The sequence below is a fragment of the Ciconia boyciana genome, chromosome 3 (assembly GCF_034638445.1).
Source record: "Ciconia boyciana chromosome 3, ASM3463844v1, whole genome shotgun sequence".
In the NCBI taxonomy this organism is placed as follows: Eukaryota; Metazoa; Chordata; class Aves; order Ciconiiformes; family Ciconiidae; genus Ciconia; species Ciconia boyciana.
In genome coordinates, this window is record NC_132936.1 from 36,246,925 (window position 1) to 36,273,163 (window position 26,239).

Genomic DNA, 26,239 nt, shown 5'->3' on the forward strand with positions numbered 1-26,239 from the left:
CTTGTGACATTTTATTGTTACTAATATGTTTTCTCGATATTAATGCATTTATTTCAAGAAAACCCTAATGAATTGTTAAAAGAACAAGTTTCATGCATGAAGAATGTATGTTAGGTTTATTTGTTGTTGTTATATATTTGGAGAGTAGGACCTGCAAGTTTAAAAAGGATGCTATGGTTCTCTAGTAAGGTGAAATTGAATCCTTTGGTTAAGTACAAAAATAATTCTTATATAAATTTGTATCTTGACCTCTCTAATAGTCTAAAGAGACCACCATGGAGTCACATTTTTAATAGGTACCATTCTGCAAAATATTGTGTGTTGGAAGGGAGATAGGAAAGTAGACACATAACCACTTAGGCTGCAGCAGTAGGCTATGCTGTAATCTTACAAAAATATTAAGAAATGTGATGTTTTAGTCATTAAAAAATGAGTTCTGGAGTTCATTGAAGTGTGAGGTAAGCATTAAGAGCTTTTCTCAAAACAGAACTGTATCAGAAGTTAAAACCACTTTTTTAAAAGGTTCTCAAACTAAGGGCATTTGAGTTTTATAAGATTAAGCTTGCTTTTTTCCTTAGCAATTTTACATCCATTTCTGGTGCACAGTAATATGTTTTAAGTGTAGTGGCAGTACATACAATACAGTTAGTATTTGCATTTTACTTGTCTTCAGAAATACAAGTAATTCACATTTGTAAGCATAGCAGCTTTTTTTTTCTTCCAGTAGTTTACTGCTGTTTTCCATCTGTCTCCAGCTGATGTTGACTTAAGAACACAGAATGAGATATGTATAGTGTAGTGATGCTAAAAAAAAAAAGTTTGAAAAACTTATGGAACATCTGTTTTATATAATTGTATCTGATTTTAAGAAGGTATTTCTGAGTGATTTTTTCATTCCTTTCAAATAGTCTGTACGATAAACAGTTTTCCCATAGCCAGTATTGAAATTTTATTACCTACTCACATTAGTAATTCATTTTTGTACCTGTGAATTATGCAGAATCTTATCTGGAAGTATTAGATAAAATAGTAGTTGAAAATTGATTTAAACTGGAGATCCTGCCTTTTTTGCTTACCCATCCTCTGATACCATTTCAGGCAACTTCTCACTCCCTCCAAACAGCTATATGTTTTTAACCTGCCCACATATTTACTTTTGGTAACACCTGTTGTTGTTGGGGTTTTTTTGGTTTAGGTTTTTTTTTTGGTCTTAATGGCATTGTAAGCTTTGAGCATTTTAAAGTAATTCATGTATTTTGCTTTTCTGCTACATTCTTACTTTGTATAACAAAATATTGACAGAAGGGAATCTTTAGAAAACAAATGATTTGACAGTAAGTTGTCCTTTCTAAATTCCCTTTATCCTTAGCAGAACATTTCAAAGATTAGCAGCTTTAGTTCATAGAGTTGTTCCAGCATAAAGCTTTGTGTCCCCCCAATGTTTTGAGTATACTATGCACTAAGTATGTATTCTGGCAATTTTTTAAAAATGTCATTCTTATTTGCTATGGTATGCTGATGTTTACTAGTAGTGCTTGTAACTTCCTGCATTTCTGTGTGGGGAAAGCTGTAAATCTGAAGGAAGCATCTGGATGCATCTCATGCTTGTTGTTGAGGCACTAGCATTTTATTGTCTGACCTTATCACAGCTTTTTGCCCTCTTAGTGGCAGACACACAGTAAGTTTGTTTTGAACGGGCCCAAGAATAACATTCCAGCACTTAAAGGATTGGATTCTTGTATTACCCCATGAGATCTGTGCTAATGTTGTTGGTCAGTACTGGATGTCTGCTTGGATTATCTGTCCTCAGTTGAGATGAACACAAAATACGTGGCTAATGACCTCCTACCAAAGAAATTTTTAGAATAGGTAGATTATTTTAAAAGAAGTGTGTTGTTTAACTTATTTGGGGAATTAGATGGGCTGTGTCATAATGGTAAGGTGTCAAGTAATGAACGCAAAAAGAGTAAGGAACTCTTGTAAACTGAAGAAGATTTGGAAAAATTAATGATCACCCAACACAATATATACATTTTTAAATGCTGCTAGAGTTGATACTCAGCTGGAACTACAGTTATGTAAATTCAAAATGGTAATTGACAGGTATCCTATCCCAAAGTAAATGCCTGCAGATAATCTTCAGTCCACTTGAAAGAGTGAAAGTAACATTTTTGAGGATTTACAAGATTTTATCTACTTAAGATAGCAATCAAGATCATAGTAAGTGACTTGAGACTTTTCTTGCTTTGTACCTGGAGATCACACAGGAGAGGAATGTTTATGTAGAACAGTAGAAAAAAAGACCAGTTGGTCAGTTGAACACGCTGAAACCTGTGTGGACCATCACAGAATAAATGATAGAAATGATGTGTATCTTACGTAGCAGAAGACATGAAAGGATGGAAGACTTATGCAAACATGGCCAAAGTAATATATTAATTCAATTAATTTCTGAAATTAACATGTTATAAGATGCTTTCTGGTTTTACAGATGATTGTTCTTGAAGTGTCTTGGATAATTTATATTTTTTTCCCTTTTCATGTCTGGGTAAATGTTTTTGAAATATGTCTCAATATGCCCCACAGTGGTTTTGTAAACTGATGGGCCCAGCTTTCTCTTGGCTGTCATACTGGTTGTTTAATAGTCCAGACTTGGACCTTCCACTGAGGTTGTTCAATAATAGCCTTATAAAAAAACTGAATACAAATGAATGGGTCTGTCTAATTTATTTGCACTATGGTATCCTTTCTTACCTAACATTTTCTTTCTTTCAAAAAGTTTTAATTTTTTTTTCCTTTTATTTAGGGGGATAAACTGCTTATTCCCTTGTATTCCTGGCTGGAAAAGCAATGATACTTTTTTTTTTTTTTTAGTTCTGTTTAGCTTTTTTCAATACTTTTTTCCTTTTTATTCATTTCTCAAAAAACCACCCATATTTATATAGGTGTTTTATGCTTCTTTTGTGGCCCTGTTAGTAAGGCACTATAGCCTTTAAATCGATAAAAAACTTCTTGTTCAGAGCCTCAGTTCTTAATTTTTAGCAGTTTTAGTTAAGGTTCTTTTTAATGGGATGGCATTGTGCATGAGTTGAATAACTCACTGCTTCTTTTGTGCCTCTGATATCAGGGCTTTTTTTAATGTGCTGCCTATTACCATGTAATTTAAAATAAAGAATGTACACAGTGCACTGTGAGGGGAAATACATCAGCCTCCTGTTTTTATATGTAAGAGTTTTCAGAAAGAAATTCCAATTACATTTGAAATGTGACTGGATCAGTTGGTAGCCGATAGAAATATGCTTGCAGCTTATTGGAGTGTAACCTCAATGATCAACAGAGCTTTAAAGTTTGGGCTGCTTGTAGATAGTAGTAAAAATATGGTCTATTAAACTGAAGTATCTAACTAGCTATTGCATAGTTCTTAATGTTTTAAAACATTAAACAAATGGTAAGTGATTAGATTTAAGTAAACAGAATATTTTTTTTTTTCCTGTTCAGTGCCTAAATTTGAATGTGTAATTACGAAGTCCCCTTTGGAAAGAACTCTGTTTACCTAAATTACTTAGTTCTTTTTTGTTGTTGTTAATCTTAGTAAAGACTTAACTTTCATTTGTTATAAAACTTTAATTAAAGTATTGAGAAGTTAGAAATTATTGTTCTAATGTGAAAATCTCTCTCTCTGGTTCCCTAGTTAAAAGGGACAAAGTGTGGAGGCATAGCCTCCTCCCAGCAAGGCCACTGAGGTTTCATTTCAGTAGTGTTAAAATGTTACTGTCTGATATGTGGGAGTGTGGTATAGTGTGGTTTTGTTTGGTTTTTTTCCCCTGTCTGTATAAATTGCATCTTTTAAGCAGGCAACTGTGAGCATGTGATACATGAGCAAATAGACATTACTCAGTTGCTATGTATTCTGCTCTCTGAAAAAACAGCCTTTCTGGTACTGATGCATATACTTTGCATTCCTTAAAATCTAAAAATATTGGTTCTTTAAAAACATCCAATTCCCAAATATTTTTCTAGTCATGTCATCTTAGTTGCATCATAAGAGTTATTCTTGTTCAGTTTGATTTAAGGATTTTTTTCAGTGTTTTGTTCATTTACAGTCTGTTACCTTTTCTTCTCTCTCACCCACACAAACACCCTTTGTTAAAATGGTTGCAGTATTGTGGCATCTTGAAGCCCTAAAAGTATAGCCATTGTACAAGGGCATTTTGAAAATCGTCATGATTTTTGTACGAGCTGGAGCTGAAGAAGGAAAATGTATCTAGAGGCGAAATGATCTGGCTCAGTCAACACAGTAGGTGAATGCCAGAGCTGCAGGTACCATAGGTTGCTATTCATGTCTGTGCTGCAGTGTTTTATTTATTCTTTAGGATCTGGAAAATTTCTGAAATTGTTAAACTCATCATCTTCTGATGAAGGGTTGAGAAAGCTCAGTGAAACTCCCTTGAAAGAATAATCTACCCTGAAAGACAGTTTAAAAAAAAAGTTACAGTATTATAAAATTTTAATATCTGTGGATAGTCTGTACAGAAGTACAACTATACTCTTTTGTCTTTGTGACACTTTATATTGGAAATTAGTGATGATCTACTACACTGTTCGTTTTACTGTTACACACCTAGAATTGTTGTGGTCTGTAAATGAAAGGAAAATACAACAGTGCCACTGGCTAAGTGTTGACATTTACATCATTCTTTCCATATCAAAACCAACTGTGTGCACAGTCTTTATCTCCTGAAGTTTCAGGCTCTGCAATTCTCACCCTATGAGTCAAGAACTTTTTTCTTTTATTTGATGTAGGGATATCTATATTGCTTAAGGTGGAGGAATAAATTGTAACATGAAGGGAAATCTTGTGCATGGAAGAAGTTTTTAGGAAATTAGGGGGGGGGCGGGTACTGAGTGATTACCTTATATATAAAGAGCTAAAGTCAGTATGTATATTGCAGTCAACATGTCATACCTGCAGCTAAGAAATGTTTCCACCTTCACCTCCATCATTGTTTCTCTTGTGTAGCTGTTCCCTCGGAACTCCTGGCATAACTGCTTGTATTCTTAAGTAATTTCTCCCTGAATGATCTTAATCAAAAACCCCAAACCCATGCAATTACAAATTGGCTAAAAGTTGTATTATTTTGTTGCAGCCAATAGAGGAGTAACCTTATCAGGATTGATGAGAAGGGATTATCTGCAGGTTGCTTCTCATGGAATCTAGCTGCTAATATAGCTGCTATCAGTATAAAATGTATGATTGGAGTTTTAATTTAAATACTTAAGATTATTTGAGGATAATTGCCTATTACTGAACAGAGTATGTTTTCACAGTATCATGGGGTGGGTTTCTTTTTTTATGTCGTCTTCCCCATTATAATAGTTGAAGATTATAGATACAGAAATACTAAAAAAACACGTTTTAGTGAGCAGTTGAGCCAAACTGAATACACTATTTTTAGGAAGAGATATTTTGGCAGTAATTGCTATGGGATAAAATTTAGTTATACGTAAGTTCTTCTGCTAAAGCACTGTGAAGTTTGCAGTTTTAAACCACATACTTGAACATTGATGTGCATGAACAAACTAAGACTATGTTTTATAGAATAATTTAGTATTTGACTTAATTTATGCATAGGGTTGTATAGAATCTTTCATGATGTCAGTAACATTGCCATAACAATATTGAAAGTTCAATAGTATTCTCTATTTTGAATTAATAACATCCTTTAAATTTTGCTTTTTGTGAAATAATTTGATGTACACTTTAAGTTGAGGTTCAAATAATACATCTGGATCACTATGTTGCCCACTTTATGTTCCTGTTGTTTTAGGCATATATATACGTGTATGTGATGCATTTAAATTTAAAGAGGGAAGGAAAAAAAAAGCCCTTTGTGTGTTTAAAATGTTTTGCTGGTGCTCTGTTGCATTACAGTGTATCTGCTTTTCTCTCCCACACCAATCTAGTGAGGCAAATCTGCTCAGCATAGATGACAGTGATGGGCCTTTCAGTCCCAATGAAGAAAGAAAGGTAAGTACTCTCTCGTGGTGAAAATGTATCTTTAAAGCTTGCTAGGTTCTTAAACAATGTTGCATAGTCATCTGTGTGGTATTACAAAATCAAAGTTTGTGTTGATTAGCAACATACGCTCAAGCTGTCTTATCTGCCTACCCTTAATGTTTTTGTTCCTCTTACTCCTATAGATTTTATTGGTTTGTATAGGATTCTGAAAATATGAGCATGAATAACTAGGTTTAAGTTTAAACAATTATCATTAATGGATTATATTTTTTAAATTAAAAATATTAATCATTATATCCCATGATTGCTTACTGTCAGATTCCCAATTTTGTATGCATATATGTGTGTGTATATATATAAAAGGAGAAGATACATAGGCAAACCCCATGCTTTTTGTGTTCTTTTATGTATACTGAAATAGCTTACAACTGCAAGATGCTTCATAATACTTTGAAAATATTCATATTTTGTTTAGTAAGGAATCCTAGTGAATAAGGGTGTAGGTGGGGTATATTTTACATGACATTTGTACAAAAGCAGTCTGAAAATGAAGCCAAAGTAATATTTATATAAATATTTTGTAATTCATTTTTTCCTTTTAACTTTTATACAAGTATTGTAATATATGTGAATTCTGTTGTTACAGTCACTTCGTTATCGGCCTGGAGCTGTTGGCACCAGTGGTGATTCCATAAAAACATATGCAAGACGAGGCAAAGCTGGAAGCTTGAGACTTTTTAAAGGGAACCCAATTGGCCTCAACATGATGGGAAATAGCAAGAAACTGAGGTACTACATTTAGTTTTATGTTTACTTACCTACTTGATCATTGATATAAATCAATGCTAAATGAACAGAACTTGTAGTACATTTCAGCAAAGACAGAAAACTAGATTGTTAAGGTCTTTCCTATTCCAAAATGTTAAATAGCACATTAGTAAAATACCAGAAGATTAGAGTTAGAGCATTCACTGGCATGCTTGTCGGTGCCTTACCAATGTTGTCTGCATGTGCTATTGTTTCCTCTACACAGTGCTAGCAGGTAGAATAATATTTCTAACATTCCCATCAAGAATTTCTTCTCAGGATGCATTTTCTGTTTTCCTTACTGTAAGATATCGTTTGATTTAGGAATAGTCCGTGACTCCTTTAAAGGATTCAGCAAATATCCATACTCTGACGTGATAGGCTGAGATTGTCACTTGCAGTTAGAGCTGACAGGAACAGTGCTTAAGCATTCAGTGCTGTACTTGCTTGTTACTACTGTCCCTAGCTTGTAACAGGCTGATCTCTTTATTTAGTATATAATAAAAAGTGATACGTTCATGTAACTTTCTCTGGGAGTGTTTCGTATTGCTAAAGTGCACTTAGTTTGGTTACCTTTGCAGGAAGGAAAAGTTCATAAGACAGCTAGCTATGGTTGGGCCAGTCATCAAATATCTAACCTATACGTAGTTGTATGAGGGATGTCCTTGTCTTCATTCTTGCATGCTGATCTGTAGAGCATTGTTGGTTAGTGGGACCATCTTATCACAGAATCACTTGAGAAAATAAATCCGTGAAGTCCTGTGTGATGTGTGTCCTCTCCTGCTGTTCTGATCTTTGAGCCTGATGTACAAGAAACAGATCCAGAATTTCCAGTCTGGACTGGTGGTCCATCAGTTTGATAGAGCAGAATGAATATAAGATTTGTACATACTTCAGTCGAAATAAAGGCAAGGAGAGTCCTTAATGTTGTAATTGTAACCTATTCCCACACATTAATCTGTCTTGTTGAATTTCAAAACCTAGATGACCCTTCACCCACTATCTTAACCAAATGTGATACATACCACTCTAATTTAGTTTTTCTGTAGCTTGTGGATGGTCTTAAATTCATACATATTCTTAAATACAAAAAAAAAAAAACCCAAACCCACCCACCCCTCCCCCCCGCAAAAAAACTCAAAACAAAAAAACCCACCAAACAAAAAAAACCCCAAACCAACAAACCCAAAACAAAACTAACCCCCACAGATCCTGAATTTTCTGATAAAAGGCGGCCAGTTATGAACATTTGCTTGTTAGGGACTACTGCTGTAAGGACCACATAAACAATAGGTTAGCTTATTAGGTGAATGAAGGTTATTATTCTCCTGCATTCTTTTTTTTAGTGGCTTAGTTTTGACAAAGAACAGTGAAACTTTCACCGATGAGTAAAATTCTGCACTTGTAATAGTTCAAGTTATTGTTATTATAACCAACATGCCATTGTATAGAGGATTGTTTGGATATGTGTAATGTATGTTTGGAGCAGTAACTGCAGGATATTAAGTATTGTGTATTAGGTTATTTTGAATAAGCTTAAGTGTCTGTCTTTAATACTTTATTTACATTTTATTAAGTTTTCAATAATGAACTTGTCTCAAGCATCATGATTTCTAGCTAAATGTTATATTAATGAAGACAAAAAAAGGCATGTAGACTTATATGAAAGTATTAATCTCTCCCATCCCATCACTGTTTAAAAATTCACCTCTGCCCATAGATTGTATAGGGTTTGTTCATATAAACCTAAACCAAAAGCACTGCCTTCCCAATGTGCAATGAAACGTAAAAGCAAGCATTGCGTTCTCTCCACAGATGTTTCAGACCTGATCAGATCAGATCCACGGATCAGACATGATCAGATATATACAAAAAAGATTTCACTGAGCTTTTTGGTGAGAGTGCACCTACGTTTTCCCTTTCTTCCTTCAATGGGAATACAGACAGTGTCTTTGTTTTCGAGATAGACTAATAGGATGTTACGTGGAACTTAAATGCTTTTTTTAAATAAAAAAGATTTAATAATGGCAAGTTTTTTTGTTACAGGTTAAAAGTTGTGCCATTGCACAGGGGTCTGTTATTTTTCAAGACATTCAAGCACTTCCTTGGCAGCTCTTGCTAACTCTGAACATGGGTACCTCCTTCCATGCCTTTTTAAAATTCTTCTTACTTTTACACAAATTAGCACAGGACTTCATTATCCTTGACTTATGCTATGCAAATGATGTTTTGTGTTTCAGTCTTTAATTTTTAGTACACACAACAGATTTATAAGATTATATCCAGATTTCTGGCTTGCTCCTCTTCAAATTGGCCAGTTCTTATGGAATCACCCTGGTTACTTCCATTCTTTAGGATTCTGTTCTTGAACGTAGACATAAAGATAAAAATGCCTGTTACAAATCTGTCAGGACTTCTTTGCTCTGTTTTAGTAGTGAAGAAGCCCATGCATGTACATTAAATTTGTTGTTTGTTTTGAGTATACCTCACCATTTAAAATAAGATTCCTCTAATCCTCTGGAAACTGGAATTTTCTTCTGTCTGGTTGTGGGATTTGTAGTGAAATCCAACCTTACTATGTAATTTTTCTCCCCTTTCTATTAAAGCAGTTATACTTGACTGTGTATGTGTGTGTTTTTCTTAAGTTCTAGAAAGGTATGTGGGTTTTATTTTGTTTGTAAGGTAAATAATTGCTGTGGGGTTTTTTTTAGACAGTCTAAGCATTTAGTTCGGACATTCTGTTACTTGGATTTACTTGGATTGGGACTGCTTCTATTGACAAATACTACATTATAAACCTAAGACCTAGTATGATTTATAAAATTCAACTAAAAAAAGTAAAATCTGTTGCATGTATGTTACCTTGCTTAAAGGTCACATGATCTACTTTGAAAGCAGGCATCCACCTTCTGTCTAGTACTGAGCTGCATGCTGAATTGAAATGGAAAATATAAGTGTCCACCTTCTTAATAAACTGTCATTAATGAAGGAATTCAGTTGGGAATAATGGATGTGAAGGCCACTAAGAGTGCTGTAAACACTTGATGTTTGATTAAAACTCATACTACCAACGTTAATTAACTCCTTTTTGGATTTTGGTCACTAAGTCTGCTTGGGAATGTGCTTATGCTATAAGTGATTATCTTGATTTAATAACTTAATGTGATAGCGTTATATCTCTTGTAACACAGGTATCACAACAAAATCCCCAAATCAGCAGAGGTTTGTGATCCAGTCACTGTCTGTAGTGAAGATTGGTGGTGTGTTCACTTTGACATGCAGTATGGAAGGTCCTTAATAGTTATCCTTTCAATATTTGGACTCTTCAACTAGGGAAAATTCTGAAGGTTGATCATGCAGTTAAGCTGCTAGATTAAGTACAAGAAGAACAGATACTTGAGATTCTTGAGTTGTTCATGGTGATTTTTATCACAAAGTTGAAGTCTCTTTTTTTCTACTTTGCCTGCAGAATAGGGATTAAAAACTCTTCAGATCAGTGGGGCTTGACTCAGATTAGTATTATTGTAGTGCAACATTCTCTAAAATTCTGGAAATGAGTGATAGGAAGAAGGGATATACAAGCACATTGAGAAGAAGTTTTCCATGTACATATCCACTTGAATGTACAAAAATTTAAACCAACCCAAAAGTTATCATCTGTTATCTGGTTAAGCAAATCCAGTATCAAACTCTAACTTAACCCTAATAGTTTTGTTGTTTGGGTTTTTTTTTAATCATGAGGTCTTACTTTAAATTGCTTTTGTCTCTGCTAGTTTTCAATAACTTGTATCAAATTTCTCATATTATTAAGTCCCTTTTAGATTTTTTTTTTAATATTTCATAAAAAAAAGTTATTTGATGAACAGCATAATTAATGTAGTCTGTAGTTGTGTCCTGTGCTCCTGAAATGTCATGCTTCCATTACTTCTAGATCCATCCCTTTGCCCAGTACAAGATTCCTCTGTGCTTTGCCTTTTGGTGTTAAGAAGGTGCTAGGATCAGCTGATAGAATGTGATAGTGTAACCTTGTTTTCATCAGAGCCTAGACTTTAAATGATCCTGTGGTTTCTGACATCAGATCAAGGAGACATATATCGTTAATATATTGTAAGTTCTTTGAGACTTCTAGAACATTTGTTCTTTCAAGGAACTTTCTGACCATTACATCAACCCTCGTTTTAGTGTTATATGTTAATTTTCTTGAAACTGTGCTGAAACTTGCAAACCCAGATTTCAGTTCGGATGTGCCCATTTTGCAATTTGCTAGGACTTCATGATTAAATTTTCTGGTGATACTGTCTGCACTGGGTATGTTCTATTCAAAGAACAGGATTATAGAGCAGATTGTATTTTATAGCTGTCCTACTTGGAAGCATATCTGACGCCATATGAACCACTTAAGTGTGCCATCTAGAATAGTCTGCTTTGACTCAAATCTGATCACCCAGCAGGCTGCGATATTCTATTCCAGCACCTACTGGAGTTTCTCACTACTTGAGTGTGAGGCAGAAAGCAGAAGCGCTACTTAACAGTTTTTTGTGCTGCGGGGGCACAAAACTTAGAGTTTCCTAGTCATGATAGGCATGATGAGGCAAAGCTCAGATTCAACAAATAAAATGATAGGTGTGTTTATAGACTTGCTTGCTTGTTTAAACTCCTTAAGTCTTAAGCATTTGAGAAGGCATTCCTGCCCTCTGCTTGTGTTTTCTTTTCTAATGTCTCTTTCAAAGACATTAAACTGGAAGCCAGAGAGGATCTGAGACACCCTAAAGTATTTAGGGCAAGTAGCTGTCAGCTTTTTAGTTCTCAGGTGACAACATTAAACAGAAGGTTGACTGTAAATTAGTCTGGATGATGACTGACCAGCTGGAGGTGCATAGTCTTGACTTGGAAGCATGTGGGATGAGTGTGTTTACTTTCAAGAGGTTGGTGTTTGAATGGGATGCTATTAGGTTAGTTTTGAGGAAGTTGAACTGTTAACTCAGAACATTTATGATGTTTGTAAACTTCATATTCTAGAAAAGAGAGTTTTACCATTTGGTTGGTTTTGATAAGTCTTGTTCTGTTATGTTCATGGTTATGTTATGATCAGTCAGATCATAACGGTCATCTTACAATTGGACAGAAATGCTCTGAAAGCTTCTAATATTGACTTATGATACTCAATATAAGGCTCCCAAAAGGGTTTGTAATGCTAAACTGAAAAGAAATTTAAAAAACAAACTAGCAGTTTGCTCACTTTCATCTTTTGGGGGAATGTAAAGGATTAGGAATTGGTTGTCAGCTTTTTGGGGAATTTTGGTACTTCAGTTTTTTTCATTGTTCATAACAGGACAAACGGCAGGAGCAAAACTCCTGCTGAATAATATTTCTGAGAAATACTATTAATCAATCAGAATGCTTTTTCACATAATTTTTAGTTCAATTAAAATTTCCAAGCAATTTTACAAGCAAAATTTAAGCATTGTATTTCCATAATTTGAAACAGTTTGCATTATCAACTTGCTGTCTCTTAAAAGTTGCATGTGTTTTGACCATTTCAAATGTAGCATTGTGTGTGTCCTGTCACAGAAGTGTGCAGGGTAATTGTTAGGGTCTAATGATCTTTGAAGGAGTACTGTATTATTGATCTACCATATCTTTATGTCAGCTTTTACTAGAGAGGATAATGGTAAGTAATCTTCTCTCCAGAATTACTTGTTTTACATAGGAATGAGATTAAAGTGTCAAAAGGCAACAAATGAAGAAACCAAAGAAATGCTGAAAGGCGTTGGTGAATATACTGTCTCTGTGCAGAGTCCTGCTGAGATATTGGAGCACCTGAGGATCCTTCTCTTTTCTTTTTGAGATGTGTTGTCTTGTTTCAGTTGCCAGCTATCTTACATCCATAAATTTGCTGTGTTTATTTTCCCTTATGAGTAATAAGATGAGGAAAATCCCTGAATGTGCAATTCAATCTGTTCACATTATGCCCTTTAAGTCATATTAAAGAAGTTAATACTATGCCTTAATAAAAAGTAGAGATGGAAGTATAAAATTAATTATAAATGGTTATAATTCATTAAAAAAGGCAGTGTCTTTTTGCAGTGACAGGGTTGAGTAAAGGAGAGCTGGTTTGCAGTGTTTTGGGTGGTGATAAAATTTTAAAAAATCTTTACCTTCTCTTCTGGGGAAAAAAAATTCTGTATATTCTTATTTGTCTGTTTTATTCTAGGACTGAATGTTTTTATGCCTGTCAAAGGATCCTAACAAGTTGTATTATTGATTCAGAAATACTTAGTTGATTTTTTGTTTTGTATGGCTGTTATTGTAAAAGCAGGACACCACAATTTTTAGCTAAGACAATGTACAAATACACCAGAGTCTTTTCTTAAACCATTTTTCTGTGTGTTTGCAGTGAAAATGCTCAGAATATGTCTTGTCCTGTAACTGTGGTACATGGTAGACGTTTTCACCATGCACACGCACAGACAGCAGTAGTAAAAACAGCAGCCCAAAGGTAAGACTAAGTACATTTGTTTCTCCAGATGCTCCCATTGTAAAAAGTCCTTTCTGGTTTTGTCTGTAATGGTTTTCCTTATGCTATGAAGTGTTTTAAGGAAACATAAGTAATTACACGGTGCATTCTTGATCATGAGCTTTGATCTTAATTACTAAAGTTTCATAAAACTTACCATTTAGGAATTGTTACTATATAATCTTGGAATTTACTAATTTTGAAGCATGCTATGGTACATACTCAGTACGAGAGCACCTGCTAATGTAAATATGTTTAGAAAATACTTTGAAACGGACAAACATAGTATGCAGTAGAAATTCACATAACTATCAACATGATCATCAAATACTAATTCCCAGCAACTCCAGCTTGTATAAGATCCATCTAAAGATTAAGTTATAGATCTGTTGATCATATGTGGTCTGTAAATACAGCATAAAACATAAACTGGAACATCTAACAGAAGCAAGGTTTTGCATTTATGTAAATAGTTTTTAGAATGGATGACTGGAAAGTGGGGAATCTTACTCAGCTATGCTGAATTAAACTTCATTGGTTTGAAAACTTAAAACTGCATCAGACTTCTATCAATTGCAAGGTTGTTTTTTAATTTTTTTTTTTACAGGTTTTTCACACCCAGTGTGTGTCACAAACATATGAGCTAACCATTGCCTTAAGGAATTTTCTTTCAAAGTTTGTCCATTCAGAGCTCTTTTTATCTATGAATTTCATGGATTTCCACAAGCCCACATGAGTGCTTCACCCTGTCAGCATTTTGTAGCCTCCTTCTTCTGCCCCCTTTTTTCCTCTGTTTTTTAGTGTAGATTTTTTGGGGTGGTGAGATCATATGTAGGCATCATCCTCTTTTTCATCCCACTTCCCTCACTTTGATTTGCTGTCTTCAGAAAAACAAAGCCCATGCTAATGTGAATGAATGTGATTCAAACATGTATTAGGGTAATCTGGCATTGAAGGAACAGACTGAAAAATGGATTTTGCAGTCCTGTCCCTGAGGACCTACACCATTGTTGCCTCCTTCCATTCCAAACTGTACTGTCACCTGTAAATGGAAAATAGCATGGACATTTCCTTCCTCTTCGTAGTAGCAGGTGCACCTGCTATAGTAGGGATCTCCCTTTTCTTTACATTTCTTCCCATCATTGCAAGGCAGGGATGACTAAGGAGGATTGACAGAGCTTTTACCACGAATTAAACTGAAAGACAAGGTTTATGTTATCAGTGTGGTTTAGGCTGAACCAGCTATGCTCTTTTCTTCTTTTTAGAATATTTTTGTTCAGTGTTCCATTGAGGAAAGCATGGGGCATCTTTAAGCATTCATACCCTTACCTCCCACTATTTTTTTTTTTTTGTAATACTAAGGGATAAAATCTTGATCTGCAGTGCTAATTAAAATGATTTGAAGTAAGCGAAATCATGCGAGACTGCTCTTTCTTGGACCTCTGAATGTTGACCTTAATAATATTAGTGGACTTGATTAAGCTTTGTTGTGAGATGGTTCTTTGACACAGCCAGTCAGCATGGATTCATCTTACCTAGTTAAGTGCCATAGGCTTCTTCAGCATGCAAGAGAGTCCACTCCAGAGATTCTTAATCTTCAGGGGATGTTAGACTTGCCTGCCTGCCTTTCTCACCTATGGGACTTGCTTCTTTATAAGCCTACAATGTAATATGGGGAAAAAAAAAAAAAGCGACTTTGTATGTGTGACACGCAGAAAGAAAACTAATGCATAATATAGGCAAGCTGAATATTGCATGAAGTAATTGGATAGTAGTCATCTTGAATGTTTCTAAATATGTTTTCTTTTAGGGTTGTTATTGTAGTTCATTTACATTAACAACAGACAGTTAACTCTTACGCTGAGAATATTTTCGGAGTTTCAAAGGCAGGAAATAGTCATAACAATTCCAAGCAATGCTTTGCTACTTGGAGGATGTCAGAACCAGCACGATCTATTTGATGGAGGGTGAGCTTTACAGAGGAACTGTGCAAAGGATATTTACTTCCAGTATCTTTTGCCAGTTGACTCAACTGACTACTTTTTAAAAGCTTCTAAATCTGTTTCCAAGTTAGAGGATTGAAAATTAATGGAACATGACCTCCTGTCATACTTTTTTTTTAATTAAAAAAGAAGGGCGACCTCAAGGCTACTTGTTATGGAAAATGTAGGTTTATGAACGAGAAGGCAATAGTTGTTAGAAAAAAAAATAACTAAAATAAGACTATTTAAAACTGTTCGTAATACAAAATTCCAGTGCATATGAAGTGGGTAAATTTCTTTTGTCATATATTTTTAGTTGTGTGGGAATTTTTTTTATATCTTTTTTTGCTAGTTTTTACTGACATTAGGCAACAGTTGAGTTTAAAAGTGAATTCTGATGGTGTCTCCTCAGAAAGGAGTATATGCAGAAAATGTGGGTGGCAAACCAAGAATAAAATTCTAGGTATATATCAAGACAAAGAAAAGCTGATAGCATGGAAATTGAGTTCTAAGGTGTTGGGTTTTTTTTTCCTATACTAATTTACAGGCAATACAAAGTTGTGTTCTTTTACATTGTTTGCATTTGTAGAATTGTCTTATGGTATGGTGATCAGTAACAACATGGGGAAAATAGTTTTAACTAACCTAATATAGTGTTCTTAAATCTATAGTGGATTATTGAAAGGATAACCAAAAATAAAAGCATGATTAAATTAGTTCTGAGCAGATTGAGTCTCTGGCACTGACGTTATAGATTCTGTTATTTATACTGGGTTCTTTGGGTGGGGATGGTGTCACATGGGGCAAGCTAATTATGAAACTCAGTTGTAATCTCTATGAAGTTGAATTTGGAGCTTGTGATGTCTACTGTATTTCTCATCTCTTTCTCCAACTTTTTTGCACATACATGTTAATTTAAATTCGGGCTGAGTATCTGTTGCACTCATATTTAAAATATAAGTTTCCAGTACAACCAAATTGGGCATTTCAAAATACTATTTTGATAAATATTATTTGTGTTTTTTCCAGTGGAATCTGGGTATGAAATCAGAATTTATTCATTTCTGATACAACAGGTTTTCAGATACAGCTTAGCCTAGTGTTGTGGTTGGTTCAAACTATTTTGCTTCATTTGATGGACGCGTAGTTCTATCTTATGCTATTGACTGTTCTCTAAGACTTGGCATTGGAATAGCATGTATGTACAGCATGTCTAACAAATCTTATGCATGAGCTGCATGAAGCAATTAATAGGGACACTGCTTGCTATAATTCCTGGACAGATCCAGGATTCTCATTTCTTAATCTTTCTGAGATGTAAAAGTGGGAATTCTTTTAAATGCATTATACTAATATGGGATTTTAAAACAAGCAAGTGAGGCATCTAATGTAATGACAGTGTACCATATTGGGCATTCTGGAAATTTTTTTCCTGCCTTTAAGTTTCTTTAGCAGTAAAATTTACAATTCTTAACAGTGTGACTCTTTACAGCACCTGTAAACAGTTAATCCAAGTTACGTATTAATTGTGCCAAGGATACAAAGATACTGGATATGGTTCCATACGGACATGGTTTGGATCTGGCTGGATTTATAAACTCAGATGTGACCCGCACAAAAACAGTGTTTATTGTTTGTAAAGGCTAGCTCCAGTTGGAAGCAATTTTTCCCCACTCATGCAGCATTGGCTGATTACCCCCACCCCAGTCCAAGCTGCAGTGGTCACATTCAATTTTGAATTCCTTTTACTCTCTTCCCAGAGCACTGTGGAGATGGAATGTGTTTTCATACTGCACTCTGTAGGTTTATCAGGATTACCTTCTTACCTGGTTTACTTTCAATCCTGCCGTTCCTCTGGGTAACAGAGAGTTAAGAGTTTGCTCTATTCTTGTGAGCATTCTGTTTGTGAAAAGGAAAGGAGAATGAGTTAATATTACTCTGTAATATCATTACTCTCTTTAATTTGACTGAAGTAAAACAGGAAACAGTTTGAATTTGTTCTGTTTTAGAATAATGTTAGTGTAATGCATATATGACAGAAGTTCGTTAGGCTTTTGATATTTGGGAGGAACAGCCACATAGATTAAAAGCTTACAGTATTCCATATTGCAAGTTTTGAAAAGGCAGGAGAGATAAAGATACTGTTTTCAAGTTGTCTTTGTGCTATGCTTAGTTAGATCTATTTTTATATCAGTCTTGGTATACAAAGGACCTGAGTTGTGAGCACCAGCTACACTGATGTTAAAGGAGACACTTTTGAAACTAGTGGCCCTAATTCTTAAATATTTTTGGAGATTCTTTTTAGCCAAAACCTCGAAAGGAGGCTGGTTGCTTCTGTTTTATCCTTCTCTATCCAGTAGCTGATTGCATGTACTCTCCTAAATATTTAAGTAGTGCTTTCTGAATTTTTTTTTCTCAATTTAAACACTTAAATTTTTTTTAATAGTTGGAAACAAGTTGTTATGTAAATTTGTTTTGTCTTCTTTTGCATGGTGATCAAGGATTGGAAATGAGGCTTGATCTTAATTCATGTATTAGGATTCTGTCATGTCAGGTTCTACATTGCAGGGAATTAAGTGAGACGGCCAGGTTGAGTTCAGAATTAATCAAATTTTACACATTGAAAAAGAGGCAAGACAATACAGTATTTAGATCACTGAGTGTTGCTGTCTGTGAAGTAACATTTGTTTGTGTGTTTATAATGACTGTTACAAAGATGCTGTGAAAAATAATAAAGCTCATTTGAAAACTAGTCCAGTGAGTGCAAGAAGCAATGAAACAGTTATAGTTTATATTTAATAACTTTTGAATTTAGTGATGTGCAAAACATGTGGGGCTTTGCATCTTATGTTTTTTTTTCTTTTTTCATATTTTAAGCAATCTGGACCGAAAGGAAAGGTAAGCTTACTGTTGATGAAATGAGCATGGCAATGAGCATTAAGAAAATTAACTGAATGAGTGCTTTATCAATGCTAGTTAAAGAATATTCAATCCAATCAGTCATATCTGCTCATGTGTGAGGGGGGTTGGTTGTTTTTGTTCTGTTTCTGTGGTTCACTTACTCCCTTTTACCAATGACGGACCTTTACATCCATTTCTAAATAATGCCATGTTAATGTGAACTTTGGGTACCTTTCCACTGGAATTTTATCTATCTATTTATATATCCAGTGTGAAAATAGATAAATTTTAACTTTCTCTGGAATGTAAGAATTCACTGCTAATTCTTTTCGTAGAGCAGCAAACTTTGTGTAATAGAACGGTTCTGAAACATATCTTAGTAGGGTGTTTAACAGCTTTCACTCTGTCATCTCAGCTTGGTTTGAATAGCATTAAAGGTTTTTATTGCATTACTGTGTACATTCTGTTCATGAAGTGTATATGTTAAAGCAATTAACAGAAAATGTATAGCAAAACCAGGCACACTGTGAAGCTCATTTCTCACTCGTTTTGCATCTGTTTTACTGCTGTTAATATTTTGTTAGCCATCTGAAATACCATACATTTGTTTTTCTTTCTGTATAGCTTAAATTTAAAAGTGAGTGTAAATGTTCTGTTGATAGTAATGAATTTATTGAGTTTTTGTAAATATCCTGTCTATGTAGGTGTTTTTTGGCAGTATACACTTGATATCAGGTTGAATTGTTTAAACAGTGTCTATAATGTTTAAACAATGATGATATAAATAACACAGAAATCTACTGTAGATCTGTTCCTTGTGAATTCAGGATTTTCTAGATTTATTTCAAATTCAGTAGTAAAATCAAGCCTTTCTGTTTTACTGCCTTTTGTTATTTCTTAAATATCAAAGAGATGCTCACCAGTTTTGGCCCTCTAAGAAGGGATTTTATCATCTTCTCGCTGCCTGGGCTTTGAGTTCATGTATTTTTTCCTGTTTTTCTTTGTGCTGCATTTATGCCAGTAGTTAACTATTCAGCTATTAATGTTTTTAATTTGGTACTGTATGTCATAGGAAGACTACGACTGAGTTGCATGCTGGTGATCTTAGTTTTCCCTTGGGGACACCTGCTGCTTCATAATCCAGTATTATACTGGATACGTTCTTTTTTCCTTCCCTGCTTTTTGTTGCTGTCCTAGCAGGGGAAGACGATTTAGACAGAAGCTGCTAAACTTAGTTTTAATCATTACCATCACGATAAGTGCAGCTGCAACTCTTGACTTTCTGGGCCAAATGGGGCTACTGACCTGCGTACTAAAAACCCAACTCCCTGTGCTGCTGCTTCTCTCCTTCAGCCTTTGACTTTCATACTCTGCTTTTCCTATAAGACACACTGACGGTAAATCTCACCTCAGCAGCTTGGTACTTCCTATCTTATCATGCTTTACTCTGGTTTTGTGTAATGATGTAGAAACCAACAGCCTGCCTGCAGTGGTATTCCTCCAAGTAGCAGTCAGTATACAGAGGCAGAGTGAAGAAGGGCTGTTAGGAGTTGGTGCAGCCTTGCACATAGATGGTATTTTTGATGTGGCTCATACCAGATCATGGGTAGTTTTGAAAGTTCTGATCTAAGACAGCACTGTATCCTAAGTTCCCAGATCCAGATGTTTATTCCTTTTTGGCATAGACAGAAATTGTCCCCATCCCGTGTTCCTCTCCCCCCTCTCCTCCCCCCCCACTCTTTTTTTTTTCCTAGAGAAGAAATTTTAATACAAAAATTTCACTTTGTCTGAAAGGTGTCACAGAGGTCTGTCTGCTGGGTCAAGGTGAAGGTAGTAAGGTCCAATTCCATCAAAAAAGGAATATGGCAGTAATCTTGAATGTGTGCTGAAAATACTAGATCAGTGACACCATTCTGTCTGGGCAAAACCATGTTTAGTCAAGAATGCTATACCATTTAGCTGTTAAGATGTGTCAAAAGTTCAGGACTCTCCACAGTCCAGACTACTTCAGTATTTTTGTCATGTCTGTTGCAGGAAGAGCCTGATCTTTCTTGGTCTTGTAATTAGTGTTTTGCTGTTTGATGCTTTACTACTTCTTGAGGTTTCTTTTATCAAATACTGGTCTACCTCCCTTGTACTTAAAGGTATTAAAATCGTAACTGCTTATAATGGATGAGATAAATGAGATGCCTAAAATGATTTAATCTCCAAGCATAGAGATTCTTCAAGTAAAACCTAAATCTCATAAGAAATATCTTTAGGAAACCTAACAGGCAAAATAAAAAAGTGTGTATTTTTAATATTTGCTAGGATGGCAGGAACAACAATCAGTATTGTATTTCTTGTTTTTTCTATTAGTATCTACAGTATGTAGATAGTCTTGCATCTTGATCTGTTTAGCTGTTTGATCTCTCATTTATTCCTTTTGAAATGGGAGACTGTTAGTTTAAGTTAGAATTTAACAGCAAGAAGGCATTTGTTGTGAAGTGCTTTATGTTTTTTAATCTCTTACAAGAATTTTTTTATTTTCCAAATAGTCCTTTTGAAGATAGGCGTCATGTTCGATTTAAAAAAAACAACTACAGTTTCCATTCTGTTTCTGCACTCACACGCAATTAAAGCACTCAGTGTACCAAGTACTTTACTGGAGAAGGTATCAATGGATCTGCAGCTGTTCAAATGGCAACAAATATCATGCTGAGGGGAGGGCCTTCATTTTGTCATCTGTAACAACTTTGTGGTGGTGGGCTCTGCCTTTTTGTTTGTGTGGGGTTTTTTCAGGATAGGAAACTAGTAGGAGGTGCTTCAAGTTGCTGCCCTCTTGTGGGAGGGCTGTTATTGTCTCCAAGAAAACATTTTTTTTCAGATGAAATCTACTATTAAGTAGTGTTTAAAATTGTCTTCGCGTTTGTTTCTAACTCAGAGCAACTTCAAACCTGACCTTGATTTGCTAACCAAGTAAAACTGTGTTCGGAAGCCTCAGCTGACTTGGAGCTGTTATTTGTAACTGAGATTTGGGTGCTACTGGTTCATTGTGAGCATACTAGTAAAAGTCTTATATTGTGGAAGAAGAAAGATACTAGTTTTCTGCTGGCCCTTGCGTGTTCTTGCAAGTGGTTGGCCATTTAGTAAGTATTGAGTCTATAGTGATAACACGAAATTCAGACAAGGGTAAATAATGCTACTCTATTCCAATTTATTGTCAAACAATTATTTAGCAACATATATAATAAAGTGATGACTTTATTATCTTAAAAAGATAAATATATGTTGCATGTTAAAAATGTAAGACAAACCTGTACGATTTTTAGAAGAAAAATAATAACTTACAGATGTCCAGAGACCTTGAATTGTCAAACTAATTTTTAAAAGAAATTTTAGTATTCTGAATCTACCATATTGTTTTCATTGCTTTCAATTAAGTGTCAAATAGTTTCAGTATTATTTCTCTTAAATATTAATTATATGTTTTATATTTAAAACATTTTACAGAAAATAATTTTTCTACCAGTGGTTATGTTCAAAACGAGACTTATTGTTATGAAATACTACTGGAACATAATTATAACGTGTCAGACAACAGCTCATGCATGCTTACTGCAAAGTTATTTTTTCAAAGTTATATTTTTCAAATCTCCTATAATGATGTTACAGGGTTTTTTTCTACCCTTTAGAATGTCATTATCATTGGTTTTGATAGCAACAGCTTCTCATTATGTAATGGTTAGTTTGAGCTCTGCCTTATATTTCCACCAAATCTGCCTTTGAAGTAATCCGGAGATATGAATTTTTAAAGAAAACATTCAAAAAAAAATTGTACACAATTTATGAACAAATATTCATGTCAAGTTTCTGATTTTGGTTCAGTTTTTGTGTGTGCAGGCTTTAAAATAAACTTTTTGGGGGAGCAGGATTGTTTCAGAAACATGTTTGATGCAATCAGTAACAAATAAACTACTTAATCTGTCATCTGTGATGTCCTTGTGGGCACTCATGGTAAAGCACTGTGACATCTCTACATTCTGTGTTGCAGTCCTGCCATGCTGGTTTCACAGTCCTTCTTTCTGCCCAAGTTTTCATTCACACTGCAGCCCCTCAACACAATAAAATGTATTTGTGTTTAGTAGTGGGCTAATACATTTAGAGGGCCAGGTTTGGTAAGAAGTATCCCAAAGGGTGTTGCAAATTAATCTTGTTCCAAAGATGTTAGTTAATAATAAAATATGGGAAAATCCTGAGAAATATTACCTAGACATTCAGAAAATTCAAAGGTTTTATAAGCTGATGCATTAGGAAATGCTGTGCTGAAAGAAATAAAAACTTATACCTAGTGCTGAAGTCTGCTTCAGCTATAGCCAAATTTTTGTCAGGTGGATCCTCAAACTTTAGCTGTTAGTTTGAGATGTTACTGCCTACAGCTGTTTTCTTTGCCCCTTTGCTGTTGATTAATGCCCTTGTAATCAGAGGTAGCTGTATGGGATGTGTGTGACCCATTTGCAGCCCAGTGCACTGGCTGAACTTGCCAATAAAAACAGTTTCTGCTGAAGTTCTTGGCAAGGCCTCCTGTGTTTCAGGTGCATGCCATCTTCTGTTATAACAGGAACGGTAATCTACAGCTGCAGAGCAGGGTAAGACAGCTGAGAGAGAGAACTGCCACAGAAAGTAACTGAGATGCAGTGAGCTTCAGGAATCTTAATTTGGCACAATTTGACATGCTTGTGTCTAAACTGAAAATATCTTTCAGGAGACTCAAAAAATCTTACTATAATGATTTATATTGCATTAATTTGCACAAAAAATGTGATATGTATGTTATGCAAATTATACCAACAAAAGTTTACTTATCCACTAATTTGTCTATATTATTATATTTTAAAACAAATATATAGGAACTATGTCTTCTTCTGTCTTGTTCTTTTTATTTTTTGGCCACAACAATTTTTGACATCAGATCTCTTCCCTCTGTTTTGTATCTTCTTTTCCTGTTTTTTAAGTTGTGGAACTTGTGGAATCTACTTAAATATTTAAAATAATAGTTGTTTCTATTTTTGGATTTTAAAAGTACCTACCTTGTACTTCATGAATGAGGAGGAGATGCAGGCTTCAGTCTTTGAAGACTTGGGTCTGGAAGTGAGAGACTCCTGAACTATTGATTACTATCAAAGAGGATTTAGATCAGAAACACTTCTAAGACCTTTACTGTAGCTGTTCCTAGCATTCTGGTAATATTTTTTTAAGTGTACAAATAGCATGTAACAGGATAAGTTATTTATTCGTAGCTTTCAGATACATTTCAGGTTTATTTTGTTCATGTATAATTGTGGCTAAATTATGATGGTATCTGTCAAAAGAACAACCGTATATCTAATTTATTTTCCAGAAAAGAATACCCCCCTCAGCTTCAGAAAGTAGAAGCAGACCACATTAGGTTACCACGGTCTCAAGGAGTGGGTAAGTTATGTTTAGGGTTCTCATTTCCTTTAAGCAGAATAATTTTTTGAATACCTACTTTGGGTTGGTGTGTTGCCGAACTTTGTGTAACCTTCAGTATATCTATTTATATCCTTATATCATGTTATTCTAGATTTATACAAGTTTGTGCATGAAGGCAGGATTTTACCCTTTTTGACAGATTTCTGCAATGTGTTCAGTCATGTTATAATTAATTTTAAATTAGACTTCAGTTATTTTAAAAACAACTGAAGTTGGGAAAATTTTGAGTCATAGGACTGTTGGAGTTGGAACAGGTCTCTGGAGATCATCCAAGCCCAAGCCACCAGCTTGTACTTGAATTATTGATGACGAACTTTTGTAGCACTGTTAGTATGTACAAAATGTAACATGGTAAATAACACTTAGTATGAAGTATATTCAGGCACTGAGGTAGTGACTAGAAGAGCCAGCATCAGCACTGCGCTGTATCTCAACTGAAACACGCTCTTGTATTATTTATTAGGGGCCGTTGATGGAGATGCAAGAGAGAAAATATAATTTGCTTTGAGGTGTCGAAATTGTGAAATTAGAAAAGAAAAATCACTGTATTTGAGCTTTGTCAGTACGGATACAGATACAGTTTGTAAACCTGCTGTTCAGCTGCTTAGCCATCTACATTGGCCAGCTATTCTATTATGCGTTTTTAGGTTAATGTTAAGTAGAACTTCATCAGTTCTATGCAAAAGTGAGTTAACTTAGAAAAAACCCACTTATTATTGTTTCTTTTTTGAAAACAAGTCATTCTTTAGTTTTGAGATGTCTTCTAATAGTAGGATGTTTGTGAGGCTATCAGTATGTGTATTGAAAAAGTGTTCATATCTGTTAAAAAAAAAAAAAAAACAAACCAGACTTTAAAAAGTTCCGCTATGGAGACTGCAATTAAACTAGGGAGTGTAAATAGCATTTTAACATTAAACTGAATTCAGGCACTCTTGTACAACATACTGCATTTCTTAAAAGAAAATTTCACTCTGTACATCGTTAGTTTAAGTAGATTATGGATTTCTTTATTCTTCTACTCTTCGAGTATTCAAATGAATGCCTCAAAACAGGATATGGCAGTATAGTTCACTATTATGCTGAGTCTTGTGTTGAAGGAATAAATCCTAATTACATAGAACATTTCCAATTATTCTAAATGTATTCACCAGCAGTCCTTTAGTGAAAATTACCATCCGCGTGATCTAGCAGATCCCCTCCTACTTTCGGTAGTGAACGCTCCATTGTAGTTATTGTGAAGGTAGTATAGATTTTCAAGTCCAAAGCCTCCTCCAAAGATATTAAACTACAAATTGTCACCAACAGACATTAATAAAACAACATTTTCAAAGTTACTTTGGGGAATTTTTTCTTATTCATACAACAAATCATGAGATACATGAAGCAGTGTAGTTTATTGGGTGTTTAAAAGGGTGTTTATGTTTAGTTCAAGTTAGTGTATGTGAAGAAATAAGTTGATCATAATTTTAACAGCATATGAGTAGGCATTTCTTATTAACATTTTTGCATTTTTTTCCTCCTAGACAGTATAATGGAAAACACCGAAGAGTCAGAATCAGAATCAGAATCTGAAATTAAGAGAAAGGTGCAACAGAAACGTCACTGCAATTCATATCAGTCTGATTTAACTCTGTCTTCTGCTACAAAAAAATGCTTAACCCAGTTAAAGGTGGGTTAGATTTTAAAAACATGTAAACTTCTGTTTAACTTTAAAAGTTTATGCATGTCTTTTGCATCAAAGTGCAACAGGCATTCAGTTGTAAAGTAAGCTGATGTTCTAAAAATCCTTAGAATTGGGAGAAAGATCTACATAATTAAATTTTTAAAAAGTTATAATGATACAGATATTTAAGTGTTAATATTGATACTAGCTATGAAATACTTATTTTCTGATTTGAACAAACAGGTGCTACACTGGAAAGCAGAAGAACCTGTGTTTAAATTGATTGGCTGATCGATAAACCAGAAACTGATAATTTTGATTTGCTGTCTGTGATATAGAGGAACAATATTTTACTCTCTGACAGAATTTTTTTTTTTTTTTTTAAAAGTGTCATGATTTTCTGTACTTATTATAACAATAAAGACAAAGGTACTGCAAAGATGCAAGTACTTCTTACTAAGGTGCTCTCTTTCTCAGTGAAACTAGCACAGGTATCCAAATGGCATTCTCTGGTCTAGATGCAGCCAACCAGGATGTTTTGCCTGGAACTTTTCTGAATATCAGATATAAGATATTTTGGAAATTCCTGTAAGGCTCTCTGTATTTCTTATCATCTTCCCAGGTTACCATGGAAGACTCATAATGCCCACATACAGGTCACACTGTATGACTATCAAAGCAAAACTTCCTGTAAGGAGATCTTGGGTTTTTTTTTAAAAAAAATAAAAATAAGTAGATCTGTGATTATTATATATAATCGGCCTGTGTTTGCTCCTCTGTATTAGAAAGTAAGTTTGACTGTATTTCTTTGTTAGGATGACACACTTGGTACTACTCTTATGCATTTCCATTATATA

General features: G+C 34.7%; 1 protein-coding gene across 2 annotated transcripts in view; it reads left to right on the plus strand.

Moving 5' to 3' along the window:
• SENP6 (SUMO specific peptidase 6) overlaps nt 1-26,239 on the plus strand; it is an 85,392-nt gene that overhangs the window by 22,779 nt on the left and 36,374 nt on the right. Inside the window, exons 3-8 of one of the 2 annotated variants that reach the window (XM_072855321.1) lie at nt 5,965-6,028; nt 6,666-6,808; nt 13,224-13,325; nt 18,203-18,223; nt 23,607-23,677; nt 25,243-25,388. In XM_072855321.1, the coding sequence (XP_072711422.1) occupies nt 5,965-6,028; nt 6,666-6,808; nt 13,224-13,325; nt 18,203-18,223; nt 23,607-23,677; nt 25,243-25,388 (547 nt within the window). The remainder of the gene's footprint in view (nt 1-5,964; nt 6,029-6,665; nt 6,809-13,223; nt 13,326-18,202; nt 18,224-23,606; nt 23,678-25,242; nt 25,389-26,239) is intronic. The other variant, XM_072855322.1, reaches the window with a different exon arrangement.